Raw genomic sequence first — 21,748 nt, forward strand, 5'->3', positions numbered from 1 at the left:
TACAGCCATCTGTAGGGATTGAAGATTTTAAAGTAATTTTATCTGTACTGAACATGCACAGGCTCTTTCTTGTCATTAGTTCCTAAACAAGAATAAATTTAAAAAATAAGTGTTATTTACCTAGCATTACATTGTACTGGGTGTGATAAGTAAGATAGAGAGGTAAGTTCAAGTATACAGCAGAATGTGAATGGGCTCTATGCAAAACTATGCCATTTTTCAAAAGGGACTTGAGCACTTGTGGATTTTGCTATGGGGGAGGGGTGTCAGGGTTCTGGAACTAATCCGCCAGGTACCAAGGGGTAACTGTATTTTGGTGGATCGAAATTGGAGATGTTTCCTGCCTTGTCCTTTTCTTGGTGAGTGGTCCAGTAGCCTCTTGTAGGACCCTTCTCCCCCTTCCCTGCAGCACTAAGGTGGCTAATGGTGGCACGGTGTGGTAGTCACAGGTGGCCTATTGTCATCTTGTCTGGATTGAAACCCCCAACACCTCAGTTTCCCCAGTTTAGGTGACTGGAAGGCACATTGCTCTGACCAAGGCCCACTGGTGTCTCCAGGTGCTGTGTACTGACCTACAGGAGCTACGTGCACCTATCCCATGGGCATATGCGTGGCACTGCCCTTCTGTGCCCCACTGTCTCTGACTCCCCCAGAGCCCTTCCACGGCACCTGCCCATTACCTCCTTCATATCTCTCCACCCTTGTGTGCCCTCCATTCTCTCTCCTGCCACTTCAGCCTCTTCACTCCCCACTCACACCCACACCCTCTTCCCTTCTCCACCCACCCCTACTCTTTTTACCTCAGCCTAACCCTCTTTTCTGACTCCTATTTCCATATGCTCTTATAGACTCTGCCTTGGTGATAGGCTGGCAGGGCCCTTTAAGCTGACCTCCAGGAACAGCATGTCATGGGCTCTGACCACGTGGATGGCCACACCACCAAGGAGAATGAGCCTAGAGCACTATCTCAGTTGGAATGCAGAATGCTTGCCAACAGTCACGCCCATGATCTGAGGTCATGCCTGTGTGCCATCATGCCCCTGAGCACTGTGGATGGGAGGCAGACCTCCGAGATCCCTCCCCATATTTTTTCCCTCTTTTTGAATACAAAATGAAAAGGCTGACCTCAACATCATTAAACATTTTAAAGCTCCATTTAAAAATTACATAATAGGAAAGTAAGGTGCTCAGTGTAGGAAGACTAGATTGAAGTGCAAAGAAGATCAAAAACTCACAGTAGCCATAATTTATGCATATTAAAATATCTTTCATCTCCAAAATAGTGCATTTCTCTTTATTTAGGCCGATCTTTCTCTTGGCGCTCAGGAAAGTTTTATAGTTTCTTTCATGTAGGCTTGTACCTTTTTGTGTGATGTTTATTTCCATCAAGTTTTGCATGAGCATTCTACTTTAAGATTCAGTATCAGAAAACTTTTCAACACAGAGCAATAAAATTCGCCCCAAAGCATAATCTACTTTTTAAACAATTTTCTCCTTTACCTTTTATACTCATCTTTCATGTATCTACATTTTTTCCATCTTAATCATAATGTTCTTTCTAAATGAAATCAATACAGCTTTACATGCCACGTCGCGTCTGAGCATCTGGCTCTGGCTCCAGGGTGGATGGTAACCCGTTTGTCCCTTAGTGATGCAAAGTTGTGATGTGAGATCTGACTTTACCTTTTCCTCCCACCTGGCACCATGCTCCCTGCCCCCTCAGGACAGATTCCTGCGTGGTTCTTCTCAGCCTTGGCAGCTGTATTCCTGAGAAGCCAGTGGAGGAGGAGAAGGCAGCATTTTGTACCTGTCAAAAAAGAGGTCTCCAGTGCCGTCGGAGCTCTGCGGGAAGGTGGAGCTCTGCGGGAAGGTGGAGCTCTGCGGGAAGGTGGAGCTCTGCGGGAAGGTGGAGCTCTGCGGGAAGGTGGAGCTCTGCTGGAAGGTGGAGCTCTGCTGGAAGGTGGAGCTCTGCTGGAAGGTGGAGCTCTGCGGGAAGGTGGAGCTCTGCGGGAAGGTGGAGCTCTGCTGGAAGGTGGAGCTCTGCTGGAAGGTGGAGCTCTGCTGGGAAGGTGGAGCTCTGCTGGAAGGTGGAGCTCTGCTGGAAGGTGGAGCTCTGCTGGGAAGGTGGAGCTCTGCTGGAAGGTGAAGCTCTGCTGGAAGGTGGAGCTCTGCTGGAAGGTGGAGCTCTGCTGGGAAGGTGGAGCTCTGCTGGAAGGTGGAGCTCTGCTGGAAGGTGGAGCTCTGCGGGAAGGTGGAGCTCTGCGGGAAGGTGGGGCTCTGCTGGAAGGTGGAGCTCTGCTGGGAAGGTGGAGCTCTGCTGGAAGGTGGAGCTCTGCTGGAAGGTGGAGCTCTGCGGGAAGGTGGGGCTCTGCTGGAAGGTGGAGCTCTGCTGGAAGGTGGAGCTCTGCGGGAAGGTGGAGCTCTGCGGGAAGGTGGAGCTCTGCTGGAAGGTGGAGCTCTGCTGGAAGGTGGAGCTCTGCTGGGAAGGTGGAGCTCTGCTGGAAGGTGGAGCTCTGCTGGAAGGTGGAGCTCTGCTGGGAAGGTGGAGCTCTGCTGGAAGGTGAAGCTCTGCTGGAAGGTGGAGCTCTGCTGGAAGGTGGAGCTCTGCTGGGAAGGTGGAGCTCTGCTGGAAGGTGGAGCTCTGCTGGAAGGTGGAGCTCTGCTGGGAAGGTGGAGCTCTGCTGGAAGGTGGAGCTCTGCTGGGAAGGTGGAGCTCTGCTGGGAAGGTGGAGCTCTGCTGGAAGGTGAAGCTCTGCTGGAAGGTGGAGCTCTGCTGGAAGGTGGAGCTCTGCTGGGAAGGTGGAGCTCTGCGGGAAGGTGGAGCTCTGCTCCACTTCATTATCTTCCCGCAGCCCTCCTCGTGTGATGCTGGGTGGGTGGAAGTTTCTCCCTTCTTTGTTCTCTTTTTCTTTAATGATTCTATTTCCATCAGAAAACTGAAGGTACATTCATTTGGTAGCTTCAGAAGGAGTCAATCTCATTTTCCAGTGTTTAGAGAAAATATTGCTACATTTCCCTTCATTTGACCCCACCTCTGCCTAAGTAGAAAAAAGCGAAAGAAACAAAGTGGCAGCATTCTCCATTCTACACCAGGCACCTGTTGGTATTGGAGAACTCTAAGGAAGGGTAGAAAGGAGATTTCTTAGTTGCTTAATATTTATCTGTAGCTCTTTGAAGAATCAGCGTACATTTTTGCTTTCTGAAATTCAGAAGTGGACTGATTTTTTTTTTTTTTTTTTTTTTGTGGAGGGGGGTGTTTTTTGGTTTAACTGCTTTCCTTCCTTCTCTCTTCCCCAGATTTGATGCTATCCTGTGGAATTTCAGGTTGAGATTTTTTTAGTATTTGCTTATTCTTTGAGTGGTATGTATGAATGAAACTTGTTTATAGACTTTTTGGTGTCCTGTGCCAATGGCAGAAAATACATGATTTTTCTCAGGTAAAGAAAGATTGAAGGACAGAATGAATCATAATTCCAGCTCTAAGAATTAGTCATGTAATTGTTACTAATGCATGTTACACAGGAAGCTTTCTTTCTGTGAGGTTGTTACTGCCAAGTACTGAGTTGAGTTGAATGACCTGGGAACCAGTTCACTTAGTGATTAAGTCATTTACAGTTTGTTTGGACAGTGAGGTGCAAGAGTTATTGAGATTTTATGTGTGTGTGTGTGTGTGTGTGTGTGTGTGTGTGTGTGTGTGTGTGTGTGTGCCGGGCATGAAACCCAAACCTCCTGCTCGCTAGGCAAGTGCTCTGCCTCAGACTATAGCCCTAGGCCTGAAGAAAAATCTTTCAGTGTGAGATCTACCTCATCGTCCGAATGGTTGCACAGAGCTCAGGTAGATTTCGATCATATGGGGTCCTCCTGTAGGTGAAAAGAAGTCTCTGCACAGGTGAGGCTTTCAGTGGAGAGTTTTGTTCCTTTAAACTTATTCTGACAGCTTTCCTGAGTAAGGACAGAACTCAGTATTTAGAGCTTTAAAGTTTTGCCAAAGCCTGCCTTGGGGTTGTAAGGTCAGCTGTGTTAGAATTTCTTTCCTATTGCAGTTTACGCTCCTCTCTAATGTTTAACATGCAGAGGAACAGACAGAATGGGTAGGACAGGGACCCTGACCACTTTGTGGAGGCAAAGCCTCCACACGGTATAAAGGAAGGGTCCAAGAGGGCATGTGAAGGCCCACACAAGATGAAACACAGCAGAGACAGATCATGAGGAGGAAGGTGGGGATCAGTGTTGCAGGAGGAAGATCAGTGGGGTGAGGAGTGGGAGATGAGACTGGAGGGGTGGCAGGCAGGGCCTCGTCACAGACAGTCCCTTGGGCATCTTGCCCAGGAGCACAGGCAGGAGAGCCTTGGGGTTGCATGCGTTTGGAGAGAATGCTCCACCTCTGCCTAGTGTATGGGGAACCAAGGGAGGGAGCATAGGACACCCTCGGGGACGGGGAGCTGGACACCAGTGCTCATGGTGGGCTTTGTCTGGCAGAGTGGGGTCACAGCACAGGGACCAGTCCTGCGAACTGCATCAGCCCCACTCTGCTATCCACTAGGGGAGAGAGAAACCTGTTTTGATCAGACACTGATTATTTCATGGCTGGGAAATACAAACGTGATAGAAGAAGCCAGAAGGCACACTATGGGTTGGGAAAACGGTACTGCCCTGCTGGCTGCAGAGAAGGAGGAGTGAAACGGGGCTGGGGGTTCGCTGGGGGTGAGGCCAGTGGGAGGACACGTTAGTGTGGGAAGGGGACCCTGGAACACCCCACATGGAGTGTTGTGAAAAGAGGTGGTGGGACTATATATGTCACATTTTTTACCTCATCTCTTTACATTTTTCATTTTGATTGTGATAAGCACAGAATACAGTGGCACATAAGCATGTGTGTGAAGTGCATGCTCAGAGATTTTTTGATAATTGGAAGTAGGCGTTCAAAATGGTCAGGAGAACTCCCAAAATCTTAAGTAGGACCAACTCTTGAGTTTGCAGTCTAGAGCAGGACAAAGCAGTGGGTAAGGGAGAATGCCACAGAGATGGCGAGGATAGGACCTCGAAGAAGGTCGCCTGGTGATGCAGTGACCAGGCCCTGGTGTGGGGAGGGCTCTGGAGAGATGAGTCAGTCCTCTAGGGAGGAAGGGTCAGTGAGGAGGGACAGGGGCTTCCAGAATTGTGGTGCCAGCAACAGGGGGGTGTCGGCAGAGGGATTGTATTAGACATGGCTTAACTGTTTTCTGGGCTGTTTTAGGAGGTTTGAGCGAGTGAGGACAGATGGGCCGCCTGCGGCAGAGCTGCTCAGGTTTTAGTGGCATGGGCGCCACCTGGAGCACTCGCCAGAACCCAGGCTTCTGGTTGGGGAGCGTCATACTCCATCCAGGCTGCTGTAAGAAAGTACCATAGACTAGCTGGAATTTGTTTCCAAGATCAAGGTGCCTGCTGACTCATTTCCTGATGAGGGCTCTCTTCCCAGCTGCACATGGCCATCTTCTTGCTGTGTCCTCACGTGGCAGACAGAGGATGTTCCGATGTCTCTTCCTATTCTTGTAAGTGTGCCGATCCATCCTGGGGGCCACACCCTGGTGACCTCATCACCTCCCAGCTCCATGTCGTCACCTGGGGGATGGGATTCCAGCACCCAGTGCAGGGGCACGCATTCAGACCATCACAAGAGCCACGGTGCACCTGAGAATCTGCTTTTGCCACGGTTTTCAGGCAGTGGCTGCCACCATCTGGGGTCACAGCTTGTGTAGCTCTGGCTGTACCATTTGTCCTGTCCACCCACAGGGATCCCTGTGGAAGGGAATTTCCCTTATCCAGGCTTTAAAACAGAGTAGTAAATTTCCTTGAGAGAGTTTTAAGTAACTGGTTTTGAATTTCTGGCCAGTTTGAAGGATTTGACCTGATACTTTGAAAACTGTGACTTTGCCCTCCCTTGACTAGACAGACCAGCTCATCCTCTGCAGACCTACAAAGTATATTTAAATCTTTCTTCCTGTGAGTTGTAGAAGTTAAAGTAATGCAGTGCAAATGTATAGAACTATCTTACATCATCTCTGTGAGACTTTCTTCTGGTATTAAAAAAATACACATCCTTGTGGTTTTAAAATTACATGTAGTTTTTTTTTATTTTAATTAAAAATCATAAATTTACATAGGGCAATGTTGTTTGATTCATTCTGTTATTTTTTCCCCTTCCCTCCCACCCCTCCCACCCCTCTTTTCCCTCTATACAGTCCTTCCTTCCTCCATTCTGACCACCCTCCTTATCCCTAACCCTAAACCTAACCCTAACCCTAACACTAACCCCTCCTACACCCCCTTATATGTCCTCATCTGCTTATCAGTGAGATCATTCGTCCTTTAGTTTTTTGAGATTGGCTTATCTCATTAGCATGATATCCTCCAATTTCATCCATTTGCCTGCAAATGCCATAATTTTATCATTCTTCATGGCGGAGTAATATTCCATTGTATATGTATGCCACAGTTTCTTTATCCATTCATCAACTGAAGGGCATCTAGGTTGGTTCCACAATCTGGCTATAGTGAATTGAGCAGCTATGAACATTGATGTGGCTGTATCTCTGTAGTATGCTGATTTTAAGTCCTTTGGGTATAGGCCAAGAAGTGGGATAGCTGGGTCAAATGGTGGTTCCATTCCAAGCTTTCTGAGGAATCTCCATACTGCTTTACATATAGTTTTAAAAAGCAAAGCATTGACTTTACACGTTATTCTCTAATCGCCCTTTTCACTTAGCTCTGCCAGTTTTACCCATAAAGACTTTCAAGGTCTGGATGTCATCTACAGACCCCACAGTCTCTTGTACTTTTTATCACTTTTTTAGAAAAGTAAGTCTTGGAGTAAAACTTTTCCCTCTGGTAATCTTGGCAAGTGTCTTTATAACAAGAATATCAAAGACAAGTAAGTCATAAACAATAGAAGATTTTTCTGACTCACAGTTTGGGGGCTGGACAGTCCGAGATCATGGAGCCGCATCTGATGGAGGCTTTCGTGTGTCATAATGTGGTGGAAGGTATCCCACGGTTAGAAGCACGTGGGAGACAAAGGGACTTGGATCAAACCTGCTTTTGTAACGAATCCATTCTGGTGATAACTAACCCACTCCTGTGATACCAACCTTAATCCATTCATGAAGGCTGCTTTCATGACCTATTACGTCTTAAAGATTCCCTCCCCCAACCCTGGGATGATCTACCACTGAACTTCATCCCCCACCCTTTTTACTTCTAATTTTGAGACAGGATAGTAATAAGCTGCTGAGGCTGGCCTGGAACTTATGGTCCTCCGAGTCTCAGCCTCCTGGGTTCCTGGGATTACAGGCATGCACCACTATACCTGGCAAGGTCCCACCTCTTAATACTGTTACAGTGGCAGTTAAATCCAACATGAGTTTAGGAGAGAACATTCCAGCCATTGCAGTAGCTTTTATCAGGTAAGTCTGTGGGAAGGTGTGAGTCAACTGATGAGGTTTCATAACTGGAATTTAGAATCCATCAACTGAGACTCAGGGTGCTGCAGGGCAGTGAGTTTTGGAAAGGACTGCTCCTTCACCTCTGGATTTTTCCTTGGAGGTCTGGACCTTGGGATGGCCAGAAGCAGAGCTGGGGCCACAGGAAGGTCTGACAGGTCAGTCCCCGTGTGTGAGCTTACAGAGTGTACCAGTTTCTAGAGCCTGCTCACAATCACCTTTTAATCTGGGACAGTTTTCGTCCTGTACAACTGCTTAGCTAGTGCTCAGGCCTGGCAGGCTGAGGACAGTGGCTGAGGCTGAGGAATAGGTCAGGAACAGGCAGGCTTCCTTTGGTGGTTCATGCTGCCTGGCCTTTTAGATCCTCATTCTCTTAGTCTTTTTGCCCCATGCGCGGGATGGACACTGGGACCTTGAACGTGCTAGGCAAGTTCTACCACTGAGCCACAATCCAGCCCTTGTCCTTCATTCTTAGAACTGAAGACTGGGAAGTGGCCTCACTTCTGCCTATCACCTTTTTGTATTTGAAGAATTAGAGGCAGACTCATATCCTCTTATTTGAATCTTCTGGTCAGTTAATCCAGAAGTTCAGTGCTTTTCTTATTACAAGAATAATACATGTTCTTATCTGCTTCAAGAAAATATTTCAGTTGTGCCCTCTCAAAGTTTATTCAGGGTGAGTCAAATATTTTCTTTTCCCAGAGTGCTCACATTGTTGAGTTTTTCTGGAGGTAAGAGTGTACCTTTCCTGAGTGTTAGGTGATATTTTGTTCAATGGGGCAGATGGGGGCAGCCACGCCAGGGGTGAGGCATGTCAGGATTTCCCCAGCACTGCAGATTTGACCCTCTCCATGCAAAGCTAGCCTGTCTTGAGGAGTGCCAGTGTCCTTGGTGGGGAATGCTTTGGGTCGGGAGTGGGGGGAACTTTAATTCTAGTACCTGGCTTGATTTTAGGACTGGATCTGCGTGTCCTTTAAAGAGGATTACAGACTCAGCTGCTTCAGTTCTGGTTAGTTTTCACTGCTGAACCAACCACGTCTAAACTCAGTGTTTAATAAAACGTTGCTTCATTGTATGATGCTCGTTGGCTCTACGGGTCAAGAGCTTGAAAGTGGGATGGTGCGTGTGTCTCTTGATGGCCAGGTCCTCCACTGGGATGAGGCAGTCAGCCAGGCTGGGGGATTCACCTGCACGGGGCCTGTTCGCTTCCCTGAGCTCAGACGCTTCGTTCTGGCTCTTAGAGTACCCACATGCCACCTCTCCACACTAAAGTGGTGGTTAGACTTTTTCCAGGGTGACCAAGGCCTCTTAGATCGTGTCCTAGCAAATAAGGCAGCAACAACAGCTCCTGGCTGTCTGTTTTGGCTTCGAAAGTCACACAGTGTCATCTTGATCTTCCCTGTGGTCCGAGCAGCATTAAGTCCACTGGATTCAAAGGGAGGACACGTAGACCTCACCTCATGGAAAGTGCGTCAGATAATTTTGGGGCAGGTTTTAAAAGGGCATGTTGGAGGCTCCTCTGTAAAAACGTGGTGACACAGCAGAGCTTTGCAGGAGCACTCGCAGACAGTCCAAGTCACAGGTGAGGCAAGCACCGCAGTGCAGTTAACATGCTCTGAAGAGCTCAAGGGGAACAGTAAACAGCCCGGCAGCAGAATGGGTGGCAGCGTTGTTCTTACTTTAAATGTGCTCAAGGTCCCTTCTGTTTGTGCAGGGTTTCTATTTTGAATACTTCTCTAAGCTAAAGTGTTCTTGCCCCGAGTGGTGAAAGGTCGCAGTCACTGTTTGTTCTCTGAAGTGGGAGCATCGCCATGTGGCACAGCTTTGTTCCCACCTGAGGCTTTTGTGAAGGCCAGTGTCGCTCCATTTTAGTTTGAGCACATGCCGTGTGGCGTCAGAAGGTGGGGGATTAGCTCAGACGACAAGTTTGGAAATGAACAAGGTGCTTTTCTTCCGTGCAGGTGGGGACAGCTCTGGAGCCCTCAGCAGGTCACACAGGACTGGGGATGAGGCCTCACACTTGAAGGGTGGCATGAGGATGGGGGCCACTGGCTCTGTGGGCCTGAGCAAGTCACAGGACACCTGTCTGGCACTGGCTGTGAGACGGCACAAGGCTATGACATGACCTTGTGACTAGAGACAGCAAGCACGACAGCCCTGTGTGGAGCAGGTGCCTGGTGAGCCACGCAATGCTGGCGCTGCAGATGCCCACCTGGCATTGTCTCCAGATCCCTCACCAGGCAGCAAGTAGCAGTCACTGCCACATTCTGATGAACCTTTGCTGTATTCACCCCAGAGGCCCCTGCGTACACCACTGGCCTTCTGGGTTCCAGGCCTCAGTTTCTCCTGGCTGTTGACACCTTGTGGATCACTGTAGGGTGCCTCCAGCTGAGCTTCTGTTACCCCAGACCATGATCTCCACCCTTTCCAACTTCTGCCCTCAGAGTCTACACCCCGGGCCTCTGTCCCCTCAGTCCACCTTCTCCCTGGCTTCTGCTTCTCTGTTTTGCTGAGGTACAGGCTAGAGCATCTTGCTGGCCTTCAAGACCCTCCAAACATTTGCTCCTTGCCTACTAACTGGAGCCCAGCTTTTTTTGGATAATATAAAAGAAAACATGGTGGTGCCCATATTTGGTTCCTTAGCAGAGTCTCCAGGGAAACTGTGTAAGAAAACTACTCTGGCTCGTCTTGACCTTGCCCCTCCCCAGGGGCCTCTGCCACCATTGTCCCTCACACCCTCTTTCTCCAGGAGCAGGTCCTGAGCTTTGTCACCCTCCCACCCCTGCAGACTGCAGCCATCACTTCTCTGGCATGTATTTTATGTAGGTGACTGATAACTGTTTTCTCCTCCAGGACATGAGGTACTATGGCCCGCAGGCCAAATCCAGCCACTGCTAGTTTTGTAGGACCCAGAAACTGAGAAAAATTTTAATAATTTTTAAGCGGTCAAAAATGTTAAAAAGAATAATATCTCATGGCTCTTAGAAATTATATGAAATCAAAATTTCTGTGTCCTTGATGTGATGGGCACACTGCCATGATTTTTCCAAAATTGTCAATGTTTGTGGTCACCCGAAGAGGCAGAGTTGAGCAGTTGAGACAGAGACCATGTGTACTTTCAAAGCCTTAAATAGTTATTACCTAGCTCTTTATAAAAAAGGGTTTCTGACTGTTCCCTTGGAGCAGCTGTTCTTAATCATTTGAGGAAGCTGTTTATTCACTCACTCATTCATTCTTTCAGCAACTATTTAGAGAGTATGTATTATGTCCATCTGTCTCAGTGCTCTAGAAAACAGTGCTGTATAAAGAATAGATCTCTGCTGCTTCAGAGTTTATATTTTATTGGGAGAAGGAAATTGGCAATTACCAGGGATCACAGATAAACAGATATGCAGGTTGAGCCTCCCTGGTCCGAAAATGAAAAATCCATAATGCTCCAAAATCTTGAACTTTCTTGGTACCAACATGACACTGGTTATCCTGAACCTTCCGTTTTTTCACTGTGTGAATGCGGTCTCAAGTTTTTATGTTAAGTCTGTAAGTGTAAGAAAACAATTGCTGATCAGCAGCCTCTGAATTCAGACTTGAGGTGGTGGTGGTACCACTTGACCCCTGGCCGACCCATGGATGACTAAGAGAGTGGCAGCTTAGCTTCCTGAGGGGTCAGTGTGCAGAAATTTTGTTTCATGAGCAAAATTATTAAAAATCCTTTGTAAGATCACCTTCAGACTGTGTATAATGTAGGTCTGAAACATAAATGAATTTCATGTGTAGCTTTGAGTTCCATCCCCAAGAAGTCTAATTATATATGTACCAATACTCCAAAATCTGTACACTTCCAGTCTCAAACATTTATGCAACCTGTATAGATAGATTAGCCAGTGATGAGTGCTGTGAAGAGAAAGAAAGCAGGCTTCATGGGGACAGGGAGATGGAGTGGGGTGGCATGGGGGTGTTCGTACTGATAGATCCCCTGAAGACCTTTTTGACTAGGTAACTTTTGAGCTGAGACCTAAATAAACTGTAAGAGGGAGGCAGTAGGGAGAAGAGTAAGTGCAAAGGCCCTGAGGCTGGGGTGTGGGGAGCAGGCTCAACAAGTTGGAGTAATTACAAGGGCAGAGTGGCTTGAGCCTGGAGGTGGGCAATAGGTGAGGTGTTAGAGTGGCTGGTTCCCAGATTGCCAGGGATGAGAATCACCTGGGGCACTTAAAAAATGCATCTGCCAGAGCCCTCTGCAGAGATTGTTTCAGTAGGTCTGCAGTACACACTGGGTAGGGCCTGGCAGGCCATGCAAAGCCCTGGTTTTATTGAGACTGGAGAATCAGAGCCCCGCTCTTTCATCCTAGTCCCATTCTCAACCAACATCAGTCTGCAGAGCCTTTTAAAAGCTAAGGGGCAACCTGGATTAGGAACCTTGGCTGCCCCACCTCACACGTAGCTTGGCTCCTAGCAGGGGCTCATTAAATAAATGTCTGAGGTTTTAAGGACACCTACATTTATGCCTCTTGACTGTCCTCTCTGTTGCTTTCTTTTGCGGGGGATGCCATCTTGCTGCCCCGCGCCATGTTCATCCAGTGACCTAGCAAGCTCCCCTGCTTCCAGCTGGTGGTGTTTGCTTCACCTTTCACTGAGGGACCTTCCCAGCTCACACCTTCACACCCCTTCCAGATGCAAAGGAGGCAGGGTCTTCCTCCTGGAGCTCCAGGCACTGAGTTTGTTCTGTCAGTGGCCGGTGGATTGGTACAGGGCTGGGGTCTTCTGGGAAACTGAAGCAGGGCGCAGAAACCTCCCCTCCCCCCGGCCTTCAAACCCCAGTGCTTATGATCAAGTCAGAAAGATTTCAGACGTGTTGTTCAGAGTAACAGGCCTGTGTTCATTGAAGGGATAGGGAAAAGGGAACGCTCTGCAGGGAGAGAGTGGATCCTCTCAGACAGGAAAGGGACAGTGTGCCTCTCCTGCACTCCAGTTTCCCTGGGGATCCCAGAGAAGTTTCCACAGAGTCCTGCCCAGGACTCAGTCCTGACTTTTGACTGAGCAGGATGGCATCAGACTTTCAAGTCCCCAGTGTCATGGCAACTCTAGCACTTTGTTCGTGCTGACAGGTTCTCATTGGATTCTTAACCCATAAATTCTCACAGACTTTATGGTTAGGAGGAATTATCCTCATCTCCCTGAGTTTTGGAATTTGGTCTGTGGAAAGGGGCACAAAAGTTTACCCCTTCAGAGTAACTTGGGTTCCTCTTATCAGCATTATTTTGGGCTTGCATTTCTCCTACAGATAACAGGTAGCTTGCTGAGGATTGTGACATGTCCGCTTAAGGCAGGCAGGGCTGCAGTAATTGCTTCTTGAAAAGAAAGCACGTGGGGTCAGCACCGCATGCCCATTTTCAGAGTTGTTCTCTTAAGCTCCACCATTTGCGTCTGTCTGTCCCGTCAGGATGAGCGAGGAAGTTCAGGAACCATCATGAAAGGAAGGCAAAGCCTTCACGGAGTGCCTGTGTGGTCTGCACTATCTGATCCTTGCTCGGTTGACTTGAGCGCCCGGCATGGCTGTTTACGGGGCTTCGTATGCGAGCATGCCTCGGCCGGAGCACTGTTTCCTGAAGCCACACTTAGAGTGAAAGTACGTAACACTTCCTGGCTTAAAAAAGTGACCAGAATGCCAAACACCTTGCAGCCTTTAAAACGGACAGGTGTGAAGTGGAAATGGTCGTTGTGCCCCATCCAGCCTTGCGAAAGTTCTTCAGCAGGGCCAGGGAATGGCTTGCTCCAGACCTGGATCCCCAGAGGGGAGTCTGAGCCTTCAGTGGCCTGTATTCCAGAACTCAGACTCATCCCATTCTAAAACAGATGTGCCTCTTTAAATTCGAAGCTTTTGTGACTCTGAATTGGTAGTTTATAATTTGTTTTGAGTCTTGAGCTCCTTGGAGGACTTTTGAAAGCTGTGGACACATGATTTTGCAACTTTTTCAAAGTTTTTTCTCCCCTCCCTCAAAATACCTGAAAATCTTTCAGAAATCCTTAGAGACCACAGACTTCAGATTGAGAAATCATGCTCTAAAAGGATTTATCTCACAATGGCTGATTAATATTGAAGAAACCAAGTTAGACTAAGATCCCAAAGGGGTTATGTTAGCATTTTAATTTTTTCCTATGTAGGAAGAGGGTGCTTGTTTCTAATTATACACATAAAAACTCAATTTCTTGCCCCAATGAAAATATGTATGTATTAAGATCTTATTGAAACAAATTTTCCTGGACACCACAAAGTTTAGATAGACATAATAAGAGTCGTGGAAAAAAAAAAAAAAAAAAAACACTTCCTTTTTTTGTATTTTTGTGGCAAGAGCCTTACCACTGAGCTCCACCCCTGGCATCAAGAATTGATGTGCCTTAGTTTGCATACATAGTATTTTTTTAAAATTTACATTAAAAATTAAAATCAATTAAAATATCTGGACATCTATGCAAGGGACTTGGGTTTAAGCCCCTTATCAATTATAGTGAATAATTACTTTTTTATTTTTTTAAGTCACATGTTGCTTAATGATGGGGACACGTTCTGAGAAGTGATCATTAGGTGATTTTTGTCTTCGTTCAACCATCACAGCGTTGTACTTATAGAAACCTGGATAGTGCTAGTCACTCCATGTGACCTCTTTATGCAGTCAAGAGACTTACTAAACGAGATGGATGAGGCTGATGCTGTGTAAGAAACACACTGTAGTAATAAGTTAACCAGGAACTCAGTCATTCATTATCACTGTGAAATATTGTGCACTGTACAAAAGTGCATGTGCTGTACTTAGCTGTGCCTGGCAGTGCAGTAGGTGTGTCAACGCCAGCATCACCAAAAGAAGGTCAGTATAGCATTACAGTGGCCTTGATGTTACTAGGCGATAGAACTGCTGAGCTGCATTATAATATTATGAGACCTCCGTTGGTACGTGCCATCTGCCATTGACCACAGTGTGGCAGTGCAGCCCTTTAGTGTACTTATTTTTTGTGACATTGACTCCTGGTATTATGTGTAATCGATTCAATTCAGTTCAATTTAGTTCAGATATTTATATTTATAGAGTACATCTCTTAGCAATGCCCGGCTGTCCCTCTGAGGCACGGTAAGATGGGTCAAAATCACTCAAACAAATTGCAAAGTTCTAGAAGCAAGATTAATTTTTACAATGTTAAACTTTTAAAGTCTGTCATGAGCCACTTAAAACCACCAGAGCCAGGCCCTGGAACTGCAGGACACCACTTGTGTCTCACCTTAGACCAAGTGCACCGTGTCACGAGGCTCTGTCCTGCCTGCAGGTGCCCCTGTTCTTTTGTCTGCGCTAGGTGCTGAGCTCCTTTCTGCTCTCTAAAGAAAAGCATGATCAGCTTTTGATCATTTAAAAAGAGGCCCAAAACCCTTGACTGGAAAACATTGTAAATACAAATTGGTGATACTCTTGAAAATAAACAGTAATAAGGAGAAGATAAAGATCGTAAGAAATTCCTTGACATACACAACTTTAGTACTCGGATGGCATGTGCCTGGTGTTCCTCATCTTGAAGAGAGACCTCCTGAAAGCCAGCAGAGAAAATGGGAAGTGGGCATTGTGGTGACAGGGGACCTCTCCTGAGTGCTCCTTTGAGCTTGGCAGTGCTTGGTGGTGGCCACTTCTGGCCCAGATACCATCTCCGGGAGCCAGGAGGGTTGGGTGTGGTGAGTGGTTTAGGAAGGGGCAGAGTCCTGTGAGTCCCCCAGAGAGAGGTGCTTGCAGGTCTCACAGTAGGGCTGCTGAGAGATCTGACTGGGGAGGAGGGGAAGAACCACCAGGAAGGAGGGAGCACTTGCAGGTGGGAACTACAGTCTAAGAGGCCTGAGCTGCAGAAATAGTTGTAGGCCTTTTTAACTCCTGTCCATTTTCATCCATTCATAAAGGGCGATGAAGCTGGGGCCTCACCTTCCTTTCCTGGGAAGGGAAAGAGGGCTGGGGAACAGGTGTCTGGGAGGGGAGGCAGCCTGGGCTGCTCTGAATTGGACTCAGTGGTGATAAGACTGAGAGATGAGCAAAGGTTGAAAGAAAAAAGCTGAATAAACCAGTATTCATAGAATGATTTGAAAGTCGTCAGCTCCCACCCAGAGGGCACATTAAAGAATGGATTTTTCCTTGTCTACATGATTCCATAGCATAGCCAGAGAGAGCCTTGTCTAGTCTAGATAAGGAGCTTAATCCTAAAGTTCCTGTGAGTGCCTCCCCTGTGATCTCCGCGGCTCTGTCGGTGGTGGCAGTGCCTGTGGCTGAGGTGAGGACTGACCCGGGTGTTCACAGGGGTGTAGGAGGAGACTGAGAACAGGGTAGCGGGTGCATGGAGTTTAGCAAAAAATCTCTCCCCTCTTTTATTAAAAGCAAGTAAACTCCTAAATCCAAGGAGAAACAATTTCTCATGTCAGCATTTAAACTCATGTTTTTAAGAATTTCAGTTTTTTCAGTTTATTTTTAGCAGTGGAAGTTATGCTGTGTTGTGCTTTGGCTGGTGTTAAAGGCTTGGTCACTGTTGATGCTGTTTGGAGGTGAATCCTCGTGGGAGGGAGTTGGGTCATTGGGGGATATTAGGACCCCACCCCTTCCTCTCTCCTTTGCTTCCTGTTGGCCATGAGGTGAACACATTTGCCAAGTGCTTCCTGCCGTGTTGTTCTTCCTTACCACCGGCCCAGAGAAGCAGGGTCAAGTGACCATGGACTGAAATTATGAACCAAAATAAACTTTTTCTTCTTTTAAGTTGTTTATCTCAGGTTTTTTATTAGAGTGATGGAAAACTGACTAACATACTGTAAATATATATTTTTTTCATCATGTATAGTGATTCTGTCATAAGAGCATTGACATGTCTTGAGGCTCAGAAAATGACAACCCAAAGTATAGTGCATGGTGCATGGTGAATATTTTGAATAATGGACATTGGAAGGCCTCAGAAGCAGACTTAGAACCAAGGTCTCTCTACCCTCCTGTCTCTTGCTCATTTTCCACAGAAGCAAATCATGGAAACCAGAATTCCTCTTCCCCAGGACAAGTCATAGAAAGTCAGCCATAAAGCCTAAAAATAGTCCTCTCACCTTCCTGGACTTTCCTGTCTCAGAGCTGGCCATTAAGAGATTGTCTGACCTACCTTGTCTGATGGTAGGTCATTGGACCTCCATTCCTGGGAAGGAATGCTGCACAGAGGGGCCAAGAAGAATCTGGACTGACAGGCCTGCTGGACTTCCCCAGCCTCATCACTGTTAGCTCACACCCTTTGTCCAGTCACATCTTGACATAGTTGTTCCTGCTGCTTCCAACTGAACCGTAAAATACACATTTTCCTGTATGTCTTTCCATCTTCATTTTGAAGGTTCTCATGTCTTATAAAACTATGATTAAATATCTATGTTTTGCTTTTCTCCTTTGTGTTAGGTGTGTTGACAGACCCTCAGGATGGGGAGGAAAGGGATCAGCCCCTTCTTCCCTACACAGGCACCATGTAGTTTCATACGAATACCTAATGGCTTTCAGATTGCCTGGAATGACTCTCCTCTAATTTGTGTAGGAGGTTCCCAGTTGTGGGGCCTTGGGGTTTATTCCTTTTGGTGTGCGGGTAAGTTTAAATTTCTGTGAAGGTGACTTTCCTGTATCTACGCTTTTTTTCCTGAGAGTAGTACGTGATCCAAAAACAAACACTTTGTTTTTTTAATGATTAATGAATCTAGTGTAACTTTTAAATTTTATTTCCTTCTTTACTACTTGTGTAGTTATTTATTGCTGTCTTTTCTATCAATAGTTTCCTCCTCTGAAGAGAGATTTGCTTTTATGGAATCAATAACATTCCCCACTTGACAATGGGAATTTCATGTTGGGGACGACTTTGGACATTTACTAAACCACTACTCTGTGTCAGAGATAGCAATGTGACAGAGCCTAGAATTATTAGATACAAGCCTCAAGGCCTTCCCAAACTCAAAAACTTCCTGTCCCTGGGACATTTGTATTTGCTGTCTGTTCAGCCACTGCACCTGGAATCACCTAGAAGTGTGAGGCATGTTGTAGGCATGCAGTGTCTGGTGAGAGCCAAACTGGAATGCATACAAAGTATTAGGACCATGTATTCATGGCAAAAGTGCCTATGAAATAATGCTCTGCTCAGTAATTTAATGATCTAGAATGGTCTAGAATGGTTCAGTATCCCTTATTTGAAATATTATGACCAGCAGTGTTTCAGACTTGAAATTTTGAGGAATTTTGTTTTGGAATATTTGCATATACATAATGGGATGGGACCCAACTCTAAACATCAAATTAATCTGTTCCCTGGACATGTAACTTGAAGGTAATTTTATGCAGTATCTTTAACGATTTCATGGATAAAACAATGTTTTGTGGTGATGGAATTTTCCACTTGTGGTGTCATATCAGGGCTCAAAAAGTTTGATTTGGGGACATTTCAGGTTTTGGATTTTCAGAATCAGGATGCTCCTCTATATTATATTTTAAAACCATCCATGGTTGGGTTTCACTGTTGGGTCCAAAGGCACAAGATAACCTGCCACCAGGTGCCTGTAACCAATAGCAGAGACATGCAGAGAAGTCATTGACCAAGATTGGTGAAGTGCTGACAAAGGTTTAGCCACCTGGTGGTGGTAAGCTGCAACTGCAGGCCATTATTTAGCTTCTGGGGTTTGTTTTCCTTCACATTTAAAAGGGAGAGTTTGGACTGAACACTGGGTTCTCTTTGAGGCATACGGTTCTTTTATTTTTGTGACTGACTCTTCTGGAAACACTGTGTTGTGGACATACTATCATCCAAAACACAAGCACCCTTGAACTCCAGATGTCAAAACTATAGGAATAGATAGGATCGTTTTTTCTTTTTAGTTGGACTTAATTCTTCTGAAAACAAAGTGTACATTTTATTGTCTCCATGAGCTATAGCCCAGATTCTCAGTGGTTAAGAAAATTGGGCTGTGGGGTCATGGCTCAGTGGTAGAGCACTTGGGTAGCATGTGTGAAGTACTGGATTTGATCCTCAGCACCCCATAAAAATAAATAAATAGATAAATAAATAAATAAAAGTTTTTAGAAGTTCATAGCCTTTAAAAAAATTAAAATTTTGTCAGTTGGAATTCCTGAATGTTGCAGACTCAATGTTGACTTTTTTTTTTCTTCTTTCTCTTACAGCTGTTTGGGGCAACTTTGTTAATATGAGGTAATTGTTTTTAATTGCTTGGATATTGTGGTTGGGTTTTATAGACACACTTTAGTAGTTACTTACATGCTATTGGTGTCATGGGTGAATTGAATAATTTTAGTGAAACTGAGTATTTTGCTATTCACACATCTGGGCTCTTTCTTTTCTGCCGTGGATGTTTTCAAGGAATATAGTTGATTTGAATGTTTACCCAAAGAAATCTCAGATGTAAAGAATGGTCAGCTCCTCTCTTACTGCCTCTCTACTGTCCCTCCTCCTGTAGACAATATAGTTGTGACCCTGTCTTTTGCACTATTGAAAGGTAAATTGTATTTCTGGGTGGTGAGAGCATGGACACAGGGGCAAAGCCTTTGAGAACGGAGTTGTCCCAGGGAAATGATAGCTGGTCTTTTGATCCCGGGGCAAACTATAGCTTGCGTAACCCTATCCAAAATACTGGGGACCAGAATATTTGGATTTTGAATTTTTTTCTTTGGAATACAGACACATACATGTACATATGTGTATATACATATCAGAATAGGCAGAATAGGTGAAGGCAGTGGAAGACTTGCCTTTGTTTTAAACCTGATCTTGGTTGTTATTTTTCTGTGTGTGTGTACAGATGGGGGACCAGACCCACATCTAAATGTAAAATTTATTTGTTTCATATGTCCCTTCCATACATAGTCTAAGGATGACCTTGTGCAATATTTTTGTGTACCTACATTTTGACTATAACCTGTCATATGAGGTCAGGTAGAATTTTCCACTTGTGTTCTCATGTCAACTCTCAGATAATTTTAGATTTTGGAATATTTTGGATTTCAGATTTTTGAATCTTCAGGTTTGGGATGCTCAGCCCATACTTGATATGGATGCTGAGACCACCTGTCAATCCCACTGTTAGGCTTGAGGAGACTTCTGACTTGAATGTGCATTATTTGTACCACTTAACAGCGCAAGAGGGACGCTTGTAAAGCAAAAATCCTTATGTTAATTATCTCTACCAAACTTAAAAATAACCCTTTCTAAAAAGTCAGCAAAAAAGTAATGAGTATTCACCGTAAAGCAAATTCAGCACCATTAGTATGGTTTTCCATTTGAAGAAAATCTACTCCACTTTGTTATTCCATGGTATTAAGAAATGTAAGAATGACACATTTGTGTTGGTGGAATTTGGCGCTGGAAGTTCAATCCTGCTGCACAAGGGTACAGGGTAGAAGGTTACTGGACCCCCAGCAGGCTTTTCGTGTGGAGTTGGTTTTGCAAGGTGGGTGGGGCCATGTTGGTCCGATTCCTGCTGCTGGGGTGTGTGTCTCCTGACAAAGGCTGCTGTGTGTGGCTAGGTGGGGTGCTCAGATCCCATTTAAAGGAGCTCTGTTTTTACTTGGATAAACTCCATTTTGTGTTAAATCCCTGGGAAAGCCCCGCAGAGAAGCGTATACTCCTATGGACATAGCTTCCTGCTTCTAATTTAAAATCCCATGGTGTAATGTGGAGGTGAAATTAGTTTGGTTTATAAAAATAACCAATTAGTTAAAACTGAGCATGTTCGCATGTGGACTTAGGGAGATTTCCTCCTCCTGGTGTCCTACTTTCCCCTGGCATGCCCCCTGCTGGAGGGATTTGGCACACATCACTGGTGCCAGGGGGAGAGATGGCTGCAGCCTTTGGTTTGTTATGGCAGTTTGTTCAGAAATAAATCTTGAAGTCATGAGTCCTTTCAACTGATCTCAGTGTTGTAGCTTTCTGCTCAACAGGTCTATCCAGGAAAACGGCGAACTAAAAATTGAAAGCAAGATTGAAGAGGTTGGTTTGTTTTCCATATTTTGCTTTTGTCTTAACTATGCGGTTTCACTTCCTTTTGCTTATGCTGACCTCTTCACTGTGCCAGCTTGATGTCATACGGCGATTTTGAAACCATCTCTCAAACAATCATTTACTTCTTTAAGAGGTGACTCTATTATCCTGTAGATTCAATCTATCACCATTTGCCTATTTTTATAAAGGTCTGATATATTAAAACAAATTTTGCCCTAACCAAATACATTTAGATTTTCACATGACTTCAGGTGAGCCTTTCTTGGAGGAAGGGAAGTAATAACCTGTGAGAGATGGAGGAAGTGCCAGTACCCAGGCACAGAGCAGATGCTCAAAGGAAAGCTACCCCAAACCAAATGCAGGACTTGAAAAATACAGACAGCATCCATATGCACAAATGGTTGATCACGCGCCCACCTAGCTGATGGCAAGCACCTCTGCTTGATTGTATGCCTTCTATTTTAAGACAATTGCCTATATCATATAGATAAGTAAGTAGAGATACATCTAGGATATTATAGCATGGGCTGTGGGAGAGGCTGGAGAGTTATCCACTTTGAATTTGAAGCCAATACCAACATCCCAGAGATGCCTTTGGATTGCTCTTTCTTTACCTGAGCTCATGATGGGTGGTGACACACATGGATGTGGTTTGACTCACAGCCTATGATTTATGTGCAAGAATTGATAACATCGATATAATCACAAAAACAGAACGTTAGGATTGTGGGGGCCACACTTGGGGAATTCTTGGTTCCTGAAAAGATGGAAAGTGTTGATCTCATTTTTATGAACCTGAAACACCTTTCACGTTCTTCCTAGTAATGTGAGTGAGTAAAAAGGTGAATTTTCTCAAATGTAGACCTATGGAGTTAGAGTACCAATGTGGAATTTATCTGCTTGATTCTAGCATTGTGACTCAAATGTTTGACCTTAATTTCAAAGTGGAAGTGAAATGTAGGTGGAATTAAAATCTATTCTGCATCATGTTATGCATATATGAAGCATCAGAATGGAGTGAGAACAGTGGAAGACTGCTTTTGTTTAAACCTGATTTTGGTTGATTTTTCTAGATTGTTGAACCACTCAGAGAGAAAATCAGAGATTTGGAGAAAAGGTAAGAGCACCTTTTTCTTTGAGTTGTATCTTAGTTATGCGACAGGAAAGGTCAGTGTCAAATACAAGTTCATCTCAGTTGAACTTATGTATGAAACTTAAATAATATAGAAGATGTT

At 45.4% G+C, this 21,748-nt stretch overlaps 1 protein-coding gene across 7 annotated transcripts in view; it reads left to right on the top strand.

Moving 5' to 3' along the window:
- The window catches only part of UXS1 (UDP-glucuronate decarboxylase 1), an 87,731-nt gene that overhangs the window by 14,933 nt on the left and 51,050 nt on the right, over positions 1-21,748 (top strand). Inside the window, exons 2-5 of one of the 7 annotated variants that reach the window (XM_079110367.1) lie at positions 16,922-16,981; positions 18,680-18,707; positions 20,438-20,501; positions 21,587-21,630. In XM_079110367.1, the coding sequence (XP_078966493.1) occupies positions 16,922-16,981; positions 18,680-18,707; positions 20,438-20,501; positions 21,587-21,630 (196 nt within the window). Of the gene's footprint in view, positions 1-7,071; positions 7,637-16,921; positions 16,982-18,679; positions 18,708-19,254; positions 19,963-20,437; positions 20,502-21,586; positions 21,631-21,748 lie in introns of those variants that run through there. The other 6 variants (XM_079110368.1, XM_079110371.1, XM_079110372.1 and 3 more) reach the window with 6 other exon arrangements.

Source organism: Sciurus vulgaris (assembly GCF_902686455.1).
Source record: "Sciurus vulgaris genome assembly, chromosome: 14".
Lineage (NCBI taxonomy): Eukaryota > Metazoa > Chordata > Mammalia > Rodentia > Sciuridae > Sciurus > Sciurus vulgaris.